Source organism: Anarrhichthys ocellatus, unplaced genomic scaffold (genome assembly GCF_004355925.1).
Source record: "Anarrhichthys ocellatus isolate YVR2014 unplaced genomic scaffold, GSC_Weel_1.0 scaffold48, whole genome shotgun sequence".
NCBI lineage: Eukaryota > Metazoa > Chordata > Actinopteri > Perciformes > Anarhichadidae > Anarrhichthys > Anarrhichthys ocellatus.
The window spans coordinates 2138938-2150623 of NW_022280078.1; the positions used below are offsets into that span (position 1 = coordinate 2138938).

At 42.9% G+C, this 11686-nt stretch overlaps 1 protein-coding gene across 3 annotated transcripts in view; it reads left to right on the plus strand.

The window, feature by feature from the left end:
* Positions 1-11468, plus strand: part of mylk4b (myosin light chain kinase family, member 4b) — a 31211-nt gene extending 19743 nt beyond the window's left edge. Inside the window, exons 1-13 of one of the 3 annotated variants that reach the window (XM_031869711.1) lie at positions 1385-2347; positions 3651-3732; positions 4060-4474; positions 4700-4929; positions 5819-5924; positions 6663-6756; positions 8058-8167; positions 8268-8409; positions 8744-8814; positions 8926-9054; positions 9152-9383; positions 9753-9801; positions 9922-10014. In XM_031869711.1, coding sequence (XP_031725571.1) covers positions 1823-2347; positions 3651-3732; positions 4060-4474; positions 4700-4929; positions 5819-5924; positions 6663-6756; positions 8058-8167; positions 8268-8409; positions 8744-8814; positions 8926-9054; positions 9152-9383; positions 9753-9801; positions 9922-9932 — 2196 coding nt within the window. In that variant the 5' untranslated portion in view covers positions 1385-1822 and the 3' untranslated portion in view covers positions 9933-10014. Of the gene's footprint in view, positions 1-1377; positions 2348-3650; positions 3733-4059; positions 4475-4699; positions 4930-5818; positions 5925-6662; positions 6757-8057; positions 8168-8267; positions 8410-8743; positions 8815-8925; positions 9055-9151; positions 9384-9752; positions 9802-9921 lie in introns of those variants that run through there. The other 2 variants (XM_031869710.1, XM_031869712.1) reach the window with 2 other exon arrangements.
* The last annotated feature ends 218 nt before the right edge of the window (positions 11469-11686 follow it).

An 11686-nucleotide genomic window follows, 5' to 3' on the forward strand; every position in this document is an offset into this window, starting at 1 on the left:
GGATAGCTGCATTACATAGGAACTGCACTACTATATGTCAAGACGTATTCATGTTTTCAAACCAGGTTAGCTGAAAGCTCTTCCTGATCGGGGAACTCCTTTGTCCGCTCAGTGCATTTCCAGGCTATGAACTGTACTCTGGCTGCACTTGCACAGTGTCCTCTTTCATTCTCACCTTAGCTGGTAAACAGGCACCGGGGATACGAGTGTTAAACCTGACAGCTGACGAGCTGTACTGGGAACAGTGCGAGGGTTATAGGTCAGGTTTTTCCTGTGCTAGACGGATGCGTGCCAGTATATAAGCCCTGCCCACTCTAGATATCACTGCACCGAGACGTGGAAAAGCTTGAGGCCAATGCACACAGTCAGACACGTCTCAATAAGTGCCGATGGCCTGCGTCTGTTCGTGTATATGGACTTCAGTGTCCACGTGCATTTGTGTCAGTTTGTCCCTGTTAATTCTCAGCAACAACACATGTGCAAGTCCGTTTCCTCTCCCACTACCCCCTCTGTATCAACAGCTCTTAGGTGTCAGTGGCATCACCTGTTTCCTGTTTTCTTCCGTTGTCTTGTCCCTCACGTTGCACAGACTATATTGGGAACGTTGCAGGCTTCTTCAAATAAACCTTAAATCAACTTTTCCTCTTTGCAAAAATGTTTAAGTGAAAACTGTCTTTTTTAGATTATTTGAGCGACCTTTTTTTCTTTCCACAAAAAGGCTATTTGTATTTAAAGACAACATTTGGTGCCTCGATAGCCGAGCGGTCACAGCGCATGCCGTACTGCAACGTCCCAGGTTCGATTCCAGCCTTGGGACGTTTGCTACATGTCATACATCTCTCTTTCTCCCCCCATTTCTACACCGTTCTTTGTCAAATAAAGGGGACTTTTTTTTTTCAAGTGATTTGGTAACTTGTTAGCAAGTATACATCGTACATCTGTGCATGAAAAATGCTATAGTATCCCAAGAAGAATTACTAGAATGCATTTTTCCAGCATTAGTAACAAGACATAAGTCATCTTAATTAACTTAACTTCTTTTTTAAGAGAAAGTCTTGACCTTGGGAATTTGCGGCAATTATGCAATGTGCTGACTCCCCAACAAATCAGTTGTGAGAACTGTGTGGCATTTGAGGAGGTTAAGAAATACCCACAATGCTTTCATCTTTAACAGAGGTTCAAACGGTTATTAACGTTTTTGGGGCCTTGCACAGCTTGCACCTGTCACCCCACTTCCTGTTATGTAACGATGTGAAAACCACAAACTCCCATATAGAATCTGAAAATAAGATCCATGTTTTGCACAATATACTGTATACTCATACTACTACACCTGCTGAAACTTTGCACCGGTCCTCAATCATGAGATTTTTATTGGCTGTACGTTTTATTTGTTTGTCTTACTTTTGACGGCGTCATATTTCAGTCCCAGATTCTTGGGATTCTGACACCTGACTGAAGGGCTTTTGAAGTGTCTCAAATGTCACATAGCGATCCTCTGCAGCATCTCCCCCTAACCCACATCAATCCCCAGCTGCACACCAGAGCCCTCAGCTCTTATCACTGGCCACTTACAGTCCCTGACGTCCGTGGGGGGGGTGCGCGCTTTAATTTGGAGTACAGCCATTTACTATTCTTAAAACTCAGTGGTGCAGCGTTGAGGGAGAGATCTCTGTTCTCCCTCCACTTCTTTTCCTTCTGCCAGTAGCTTTGTCCGGTATTATGTTTTTTGTTGCCGCTTCCATCGAGCCTGCGTGAAAAGTGAACGGACTTGATTAGTGAGTGAAACGGTGTTTGTGAGGAGGCCCGCTTTGAATCAGTCATGAGCTCCAGCCTGGTCAACTCTTTAGCCAAAGTCTATGATCCAAATCCTCTTCATGGCCAGAAGACGGGTGGAAGGAAGCTCTCACTTAATGGATCAGACAAGTCCCAAGCCTCCTCGCCATCGCCCTGCTCGCCTCATGATGCCGCCCTGCGCTGCGTGGAGAGCCGAATGGACTCACTCAGCTCTCAGATGGAGCGCTTGCTCAGCATGCAGCAGACGGTCTTGGTCCGGCTAGATGGCCTGTCCCTGGACGTCAGGGGCATAGGTCGGGATCTGGCATCGATGCGTGACGAGGACCACGGGGGGAGACGCGGGTCCGGGGTTCATGCGGCGTGCAGAGAGCTGCATGGGACCGTTGAGAGGGCCAGCGAGCAGATGGAGAGTCAGGGACGCAGGCTGGACGGGGTGGAGAGGCTTGTGGAGGGAACCCAGCAGGTGATCTGCTTTATTGGGGAGGTAGTGAAGAGCTCCAGGCTGGTGGAGCTGCTGTTCAAACAGCCTGGAAAGAAGGCGAACAAGAAGGTGAGAGATTTAACAACATCACAAGCGAGGTTTCCCAGCAAGAAGTGGCCATAAAATCCATCTGTTCTCATCTCCAACACAGAGTACTTTGAGGAAGGTGCAGCGCAATGTTCTCATAGTGGTTCTGTTACTGTGTGCTGTGTCGCCAACATGTCAACATGGTGAGAGGTCTAATTGCATTGTGATCATAGCGACAGATGCATTAAGTGCTGTTCGAAAGGTTGCAAATCCTCTTGATGGAATATGTGACAATGTTTGCAGCGACATAACAAATATAGCTGGCTCTAAAACCTGAAGGTTTTGCCGGTAAAATACATAAAGTAAGTCTGTAAACAAGGCTTTTAGATTCCTTCTTTGAGTATCAAGCTGCCAGTCATTCCTCATTGTTCTGATGTGACTACATACACATCGTATTATTAGCTCTGCTGTACTTCAACATGTCATTCTCTGTAATGTTAAGTGATTTTCCCTCGTGCAGTGATTGTCATTTGCCTCTGAGGTGTAAATGGTTCAGACTGGTTATCTTATCCAAACGGTGTCTTTATCAGCACAGCAGTGGATTGGACTGAAGCTGCACAGAATCAGTCTAGCCTGGCCGGTTCCGAAGCCACACCTAGTCTGCGTCACACTGTGCATGTTTGTTATCCTTAATCTCTTGGAGCAATATTGAGAATGTGCTTTTTACTGCCTTGTCTTTGTAAGATATCCATGTATGTTTGCGTGTGAGTTGGAATATCTCGCGTGCTTGAATTCGGCTGATTCAGAAGCTGTGTTTTTTAGGAATGTGGCTAAGCAAACAGATTCATGACATATTAAATAACAGAGAAACCGCAGCAGGGATCACCTGAACCTCTTTTCTGCCATCCTGTAAAGTGTCATGCATGGATACTGCACTTATTTCATGTCCTTTAATCACTGTATAGCAGATGTGGGAAAGAGTGAATGTAACGGTTTCCTGTGTTGTGCGGCATGTCGTCTGCTACAGATGGCATGTGACCTCTCCTCTTTCTCCTGGAGGAGGCATCCATTCCTCTCGACATTATGCTTGAGTTACGGGGTCAACCATAGCAGCGCTAACAAGCACTTTGGCTTGCTGTCTGACTAATGTGCAAATGACAACACACACACACACATATATATATATATATATATATGACTACGCTGTTCCCGACAGAAATCAGACTCAAAAATTACTTTTTGAAAAAGAGAAAACGAATTTGTTGCAAATATAGGAGTTCGGATTTTTAAACCTGTCTCAAGTTTTGTCTAATGCTTGATCTTCGTTTCTTCTTTCTGCAACCAGGCAAAGGATGACAAGGATAAAGCCAAACTGAGCCTGAAGGGCTCGAAGGCCCAGAAGAAGAGGAGACCTGCAGACTCGACAGGTATAGGCTCAAACAGGAAATGACACTCAACCTCCAATCACCGGAGTTTATAGAGAGACGTACACAGCATCTTTATCCTTTGACGATCTGCTGGAATAGATATGGACTATAGCCCGACCAATACTGGATTTTTTAAGCCATTTGTCATTCCTAACTATTTTTAACTATTGCGTAAAATACATACTAGTATATACCATGAGTGAATTATATCCATGCCATTTTCAAAACACAGTGAAAACAACAGTTTTGGAAGTTTTAATGTAATGGCAGTACATACTGAGTGCCAAACATCGCTTTTGGTTATTTGCTTTCTTTCCCCCATGTCAGACACTTGCGCGCAGAATGAGCCTGTGCTGCAGGAGCAGGTGGAAAAGCTCAACAGGCAGAACACTGAGCATTCCCATGGAAGGGCCGAGGCTGACAGTCAGAAGGGGGAGGACAGGGGAAGTGGGGGAAGAAGACTGGAGTCAGCGGAGCTGATCCTGGACGGACCACACACCTCTGCCGCCCAGTCAGAAGACGGGAAGAAGGCAACCGAGGAGACAGAGGAGGAAGCGGAGGAGGGTGTCTTTGATGACTCCGAGTCAGAGGAAGAGGAGGAAAAGGCGGAAGAAGAGGCTGGAATAGTGGAGGATGACGGGAAGAGAAAGCATAAAGTGGAGGCAGAAGAGTCGTCAAAATCGGAAAAGGCCCCAAGCATCATCGCAGATATCTGCCAGACCGCTGTCCTGCCACAGGAGAGGTAGTTCTCGCCGATCACAGTTTTATGCTATCGTTTCTGTCTTAGAATAGAACTCTGGACACGATAACTGTGTCATCATTGTGTTTATCTTTATTTCTTTATCGTTCTTATCTATCACAGAAGTCAGTTAAAAGACAAATTCTTTAGGGGAGGGAGAAGAAAAATGACATTAAATTAAGTAAAAAATGCAGGTGCTCAACGTTTTTCTTTTCTTTTCACGTGCAGCTCTGAGGAAGTCGGCGATGTGGCCACTTGCAGCAAACGTCGTGTCACAGAAGAGGACCTGGTGAAGGACGACCTCAAAAAAAGCAGAGTGGAAGACAGTAAAGGGGAAAGTGCTGACGGGCAGGTGGTCGACGGGGACGAGCCTCGGGCTTCCAAATCTGACGATGTAAAGACAGAGGTGGACGAGGAGGGGGAGGAGGGAGAGTCAGCAGTGAAAGAATTCATCATTGGTAAGACATTATGTTTTTTTAAGGGAAAGCACTGCGGGCATATCCTTGGTTTTGTAGGGAATGCATGTTTTTTTTTTTTTAGAAGTTGTTATCATGTGTAACTTTCAATTTAGTTGGGAATCAGGTGTGTAACTATTTTTGCCAAAATAAGGATTAGTTGATTAGTGAGCAACTTTTATTTTGAAGTTTAGACCTTGGCTTAACTTGGTCATATCCTGTTGTGTATATGGTTTCATGTAACTGTATACACAGGTTTTTTTGTTGGAAGATGGACACAGATGCCTTACTGGCTTCATAAATTATATATACTGTATATATATATATATAATAATTCAATTCAACATTAACTTTGTTTAAAGGTGTCTGCTTTCTTTGTTTCAATGCACATGTTTATTCTTAACACTTACATTCAAATACAAGATAAATAGTCACAAAGACAAGTCAAAAACTGTCTCGAAATGATGAAATAGTCCAACCATACGCCTGCAGTTCAGACACAAACTCAGATTTCTGCATTAACGATGACTCCTGGCCTCAGTATTTTCAAAATCCTGGCTCTGGACCTGTTTGAAATGAATCCATTTTGATTTGTATTCATGTGCTGTGAGCTCTCCACACAGGCCCGACTTGGTTGTTAGTCGGTGACATTTAACTTTTTCGTTTCCCAGACTTTGAAACAGCTCCGATGTCATTACACCACGGCTGCTCGAGCGTCACTAACATGTCAGTCGGCATAGCTGGCAGAGCAGATAATGAGACATTAGCATGCTGCTATTTTGATCCACTTTGTTTGTGGGGTCCGAGGCGTCTTCCTCCAGTTTCATACCCTCTGTTTTTCAGCAACGGCAAATCCTTGGTTTCATTCTGTCTTCCTTTGCGGTTTCTTCAGAGTCAAGCCCTCCGCCGTTAGCACCTTTCGACCACCGCATCGTGACTCCCAAACCCCATCTGATAGACACCTATTACACCATCCACAGAGACGAGGTCCTGGGAGGGTGAGTACCTCCGAAGAGTTTGTCTTCATTTTTTTCAGCCAGAGACACTTCAACACATCGGCCCTCTCTGATGAAATAACAGAGGGTCTCGCAGCCTGTAAGGGGACGCCTAATAGTTTTTTCAAAGACCTTTTTATTGCCCCTCTAAAGAGCATTTGATTTTGAGCCTCAGAGGGGCTCTTGTGAAATAGCGGGCCTCTCTGATGTAATAGACGAGTGCTAAATCCTGCCTCTCAAGCTGGAGATTACCCCTCTGCACGCAAGCACGTTGTTCAAATGACTGACATAATGGCACAGCATATAGCCTTAATTACTGTATGACTGAGGGAGCCATTATGATGATTCATAATTATTTTCATAATCATTTTTTTTAACGAATCGATTATTGTTCCCAGAATACAAGTTGCTCGAGAGAGTCTTAAAATTGGGTGTTTTGTCCAACTAACAATCCAAAATCCAATTTACTGTGATATAAAACAGAGAATGTTATTTCTTTGAGATGCTGGAACCAACAATTATTTTAAATTTGACCATGAGAAATTCCTTAAATTATTACGAAATCCTTTTTTCAAAATAATTTAAAAAATCTAAATTGTTATTTCTGTCCATTGTGTCATCCTTTCAGCACAATACATGTTTTGTAAACAACAAATCCAATTTCTAGGATGGTTCTTCTACTCTGCCGCTAGTATCTATGTATGTGCTTGATTCATGTGTGCTTTGCTTTTCTTTCATCAGGGGACGTTTTGGACAAGTCCACAAGTGCATAGAGAACTCGACTGGTTTAATGTTGGCTGCCAAGATCATCAAAGCCAGGAGCCAGAAAGAGAAGGTGCAGTAATGATCGGCCGATGAATGCTGAATACGTAGCAGAATGTGTATGTTTAACAATGGCATCGGGATGCCTGTTTCCCCAGACAGTCTAATGGACGATCACTTCCATTGTTGCTAAGCACCATAAAAGGATTACGTTTTAAAAATAGATACAGCTCAACAGCCCAGAGGGCATGTGGCAGTTTTTTTCAGCCTTATTGTGTCTTTCTTGCTCGTAGTCATCCGATAGTGACGTGAGAGAGGTCAGATGTCGGCCTGTAGCTCTTACATTATCATCTGAGCTATTCAAATGGCTCCGATGATAAGCCTTTTGAATAGCTCATGTTGATGCCAGTGTGTTGGAAAAGCCCTATACAATATACTGTAGTTGATACTTAGGTGTGCAAGGGTTAAAGCCTGAGATACAGTGCCACCTGAAAAAGCGTCCCATACTACAACAAGCACCTGATGGCAACATATCTTCATTTATCCAGTAGCTGCATCCTCTTTGCAATTCCTCCTGCAAAATGTTGCAATTTTACATCAGAATCTGAAGCGGAATCAGTTTTATTGCCAAGTAGGTTTTCACTTATAAGGAATTTGCCTTTTGGTGTTTTGTTGACATTGTAATTAAAATGAAAAGCAAATACTGCAAAAGTCAAGAAGCAAGAAAAGAACTGCACAGTTGTGTGCAGGAATGTGCAAAATATTGATATGTAATGTATTCCATTACATTTATTTAGCTGACATTACTTTACTTTATAGGTAAATCAAAATAAGTGCATTCATCCATGTGGGTAACCCCAAAATTGCAAGAATCCTGCAAGTACATCACCTTCATCAAATCAAACTGTTCCAAGTGTTACATTTAGAAACAATGCACTGCTACATTTTAGTTGAAGAAATCTGAAATCGAGTCTAATTTAGCTGGTAGCTACACTAAATTAATATCAGTAGATTTCTTTTGTGGAGCATTTACTTTGAAGCAGCTGCAAGAAATCAGTTGATATTAACAGTAGCTCACACAACAATGGACTTCATTACAAGTCTGGCTCGAGAGAGGAGAGTCGATGAGAAAGCAGCCAGAGGTCCATCTCTTTTTTATAAAAGCGATAACAGGGAAGCAAAATAAAACGCCAAACAACAGTGACTCCTATTTTACACTGGAGGTGCAAAGGATGGCGATACAGCTCATTTCAGGGTTTTACATACGATCTTCTTCTATGGTTTTCCAGCACATTATGTGCGTACCCCATACTGCACTGCAGGTTTTTCATTGACTCGTATTTGTTTCATGCCTCTTGTCTGCTTGTCTCTCAGGAAGTGGTGAGGAATGAGATCCAGGTGATGAACCAGCTGAATCACGCCAACCTCATCCAGCTGTACGCCACCTTTGAGTCACGCCATGACATCATCCTGGTCATGGAATAGTAAGTCGGGGGGGGGGGGGGGGCACATGCGTTCATCTGGGTGCACAGTATTTGTTCTCATTCGTCAATACAACAAACTTACAAGCTCTGGTTTCTGTAGTGTGGAGGGAGGGGAGCTGTTTGACCGCATCATTGATGAGAACTACAACCTGACGGAGCTGGACACGGTGCTGTTTATACGCCAGATCTGTGAAGGGCTGCAGTACATGCATAAGATGTACATCCTACATCTTGACCTCAAGGTAAACCCACTTCAACTTTGAATCTCGTCTTCTCACAATCAGCACTATCCCTCTGATTTTTCACATTTTACTGTAATTTTGTTTTCCAATACCAGCTTTCTTGTTCCTAATTATCAAGGCTGCTTTTCAGGACATTCTGCAACTACTTTAATGCCCATTTATGTATCTATTGTTTGATTATGAAGAGTAACATGCACTGGTGTGATGTTTTAATGGTCTTACATACCAGTGGAAGAAAAATCCACTCAGAACCTTTTATTACTGCCACTTGGTCACCTTGGATGCATCATTGTTCTTTCCTCCCCCATAATCCTCCTCTCTTGTTCCCTTTCAGCCTGAGAACATTCTCTGTGTCAGCAGAGCTACTAACAAGATTAAAATCATTGACTTTGGCCTGGCCAGGAGGTAAAATATGACATCTATTTACATTTGACATCGTTGTTAACTCTCATCTTTCATAACAGGACCTTCTGAGCCCCATATATGCCTCTTATGTTTCTGCTTGTCCTCTCACAGGTACAAACCCAGGGAGAAGCTCAGGGTCAACTTTGGAACACCTGAATTTTTAGCCCCTGAAGTCATCAACTATGAGTTTGTTTCATTCCCCACTGACATGTGGAGCCTTGGCGTGATCACTTACATGCTGTGAGTTGTGGATGCTCATTCACATATACAGTACATATACTGTAGATATACATAGACTCACAGTAGCATCCCTGAACTCTGTATCCTCTTGGTCCAGGCTCAGTGGCTTGTCTCCGTTTCTGGGGGACGATGACAACGAGACATTGAACAACATCCTGGCGTGTCAGTGGAACTTTGAGGAGGAGGAGTTTACGGACATCTCCGACGAGGCCAAAGACTTCATCACCCTTCTGCTGGTGAAGAGCAAGAGCTGGAGGATGAGTGCCGCAGAGTCCCTTCGGCACCCCTGGCTGTCAGACCAGAGTCTGCACTATCGACTAAATCAGAAGGTAATGTAAAGACAGGGCTCTCATGATTACTGCTGCTATCTTTCCCTGTCCACAGCAAAAGACAGCTGGCCAATCAGAGCTCTTGCTGCTCCTCTGTGGGGGATTCTTAGGTGGCACAGAGCTTTTATAAGCTGTATCTGAGTTACAGCAATCATGAAACTTTGAATATGTACATCAAACATTATGTGAGTTATATAAGTTGTGTTAGTGAAGACACCAGGCTTGACCTGAGGGAACATGTGTGGCAAAGCACAAGCGACAGAAATTGTAAATAATTAAAAGTTAAAAAACACTAATAGACAAAGAAACAAACCAGTGTTCAGTTCATTGCTCTAATGCACTAATTCAGCGGATCCTCTCTCATTTTAGAAAAACAAGTGCCACTCCACGCATGCTCCTTCTCCAGAGAGCCAGACAGGTAAGACATGTTTCCTGCTAGTTAGTGATTCATTTCTGAATCTAAAGCATTGTTTCTTCCCCATCCGGCTACTTACGAACTTAAAACCTGATATCTGCCTTTTCTTCTTTCCCTTTTTAGAAACACTGTGAGGCCCTCAGCATGCCTTTTGACAATGTAGGGCCCTGGAGCTCAACACTGGACCAATGCTGCTGTACCTGTATGGCTACAGGATAACTACTCTCGCATCCTCGTGTTAGCTTAGCTTCGCAGCTTGTAGTTCTGACCTGAATAGTGAGAGGCCCGCAGGAGAAAAACTGACTTTTCAAACGCTGCCGTCGAGTCACGAATCATCTGCTAGCATGCTTACTAGCATGCTTACCGCAGAGGACAAACCTTCCTCCTGAACCAGCGTGGACTCGCTCGCTCTACGGCGGTGTTTAGAACGACCTGTATCGCAGCGGTGAATCCAAAATATTAGCGACTAAAGACCTGAGTTATTTGCCACTTCCACAACTTCCACATGTAGTGAAAAGGCAAAACTGAAAATCAGCAGTTTAGCATCACACAGACACTGTTATTCTCCCCCTGATAGTGAGCAGTTTGTCATGTTGTCCTGGTTTGTTGCATGCTTTGCACTTTTTGTCCTATTTCTACAAGATTTAGCAAACATTGAGCAAAATATAGAGAGCGAAAGCTATTATTCAATTAATATATTTTTGTGAATACAGATTCTTTTTTTTCTTTCTTTTAATTTAATTTCAATTTTTCTTTTAATTATTATTTTAAGTCTTATAAAATGTTATTCTTTCTTGAGCATAGAGTTTAAAAAACGACAACATTTAGAACTTGGTTGCAGTTGAAGTCACAGCACATTCATTTATTTTGTACAGTGTGTAGCACAACGCCTCATACTCTCATTCCCCTGAAAAGTGAGGATATCTCAATGACTGAATACTTCCTGTTTCGAGCCATATTCATCCCACGTTTCTGGTACATTTTCACTGCAGACCGGATTGCCTTCCGTATGCGTTCATGCCACTAGCTCGCCTTCGCTTCGGCAGTTTGCAGTAGCCCCCTCACCTTCCATGAAGGCTTAAGGAACAACAGAACACTACCTATGAATGACTCCCGATTACGACTGAAGTGGATTCTTATGTTCATTTTATTTACTGGTTCAACACCAGACTGTACTTGAAGTGCAAAGCTTTTATATTCAAGATGGGATTTCTTTCAGGGGAGACAAACAGGATCTGCAGCGACAGAGCGGAGATGACATCCGCGCCGACTGATTCACTATCCCGTTCTCTCTAAGAGACGGGAAGTTGGATGAATGTTTATCACTCCGTTGTTGGCTGCTCCGATTAGAAATGGAACAGCTTTGTGATCTTGAATACTTGTTTATTTGAATTCATGACACCTTTTTTCCAAGTTTTCTTGTGTAATGATGACATAATTCAATGTAGAATATGAACAAGCAAATAAATAGAGCACACTAAAAAGCATATGCAGTGTTTCTTACAGTCTATATCTTTGGAACTAAAACTTGAATATCAAAATTGTGTCACCATTTGCATGAAAGTTGTACTCAGTAGGGAATAAACACGACTTCCTGAATGAGTACGTTGCTTCCAGAATAATGCTGAAAATTAAAAAAGTTGGCATTAAATGAAAGCGTAATGTGAAAATACTAAAGCATGTGTCCTTTTTTTAATCTGACAGTTGTAAAGGAAGACATTATTTATTTACATGTAATGACGTGACTCGACTCATCATGAGATCTTTAGTTTGAATCGACTTCTGGAGGTTTCACCGTCACTTCAAACCTCATTTATTTATTTCTCATTCTGCTGTGTGTGTGTGTGTGTGTTTTCACATGCATAATATACTACACGTATGTCCGACA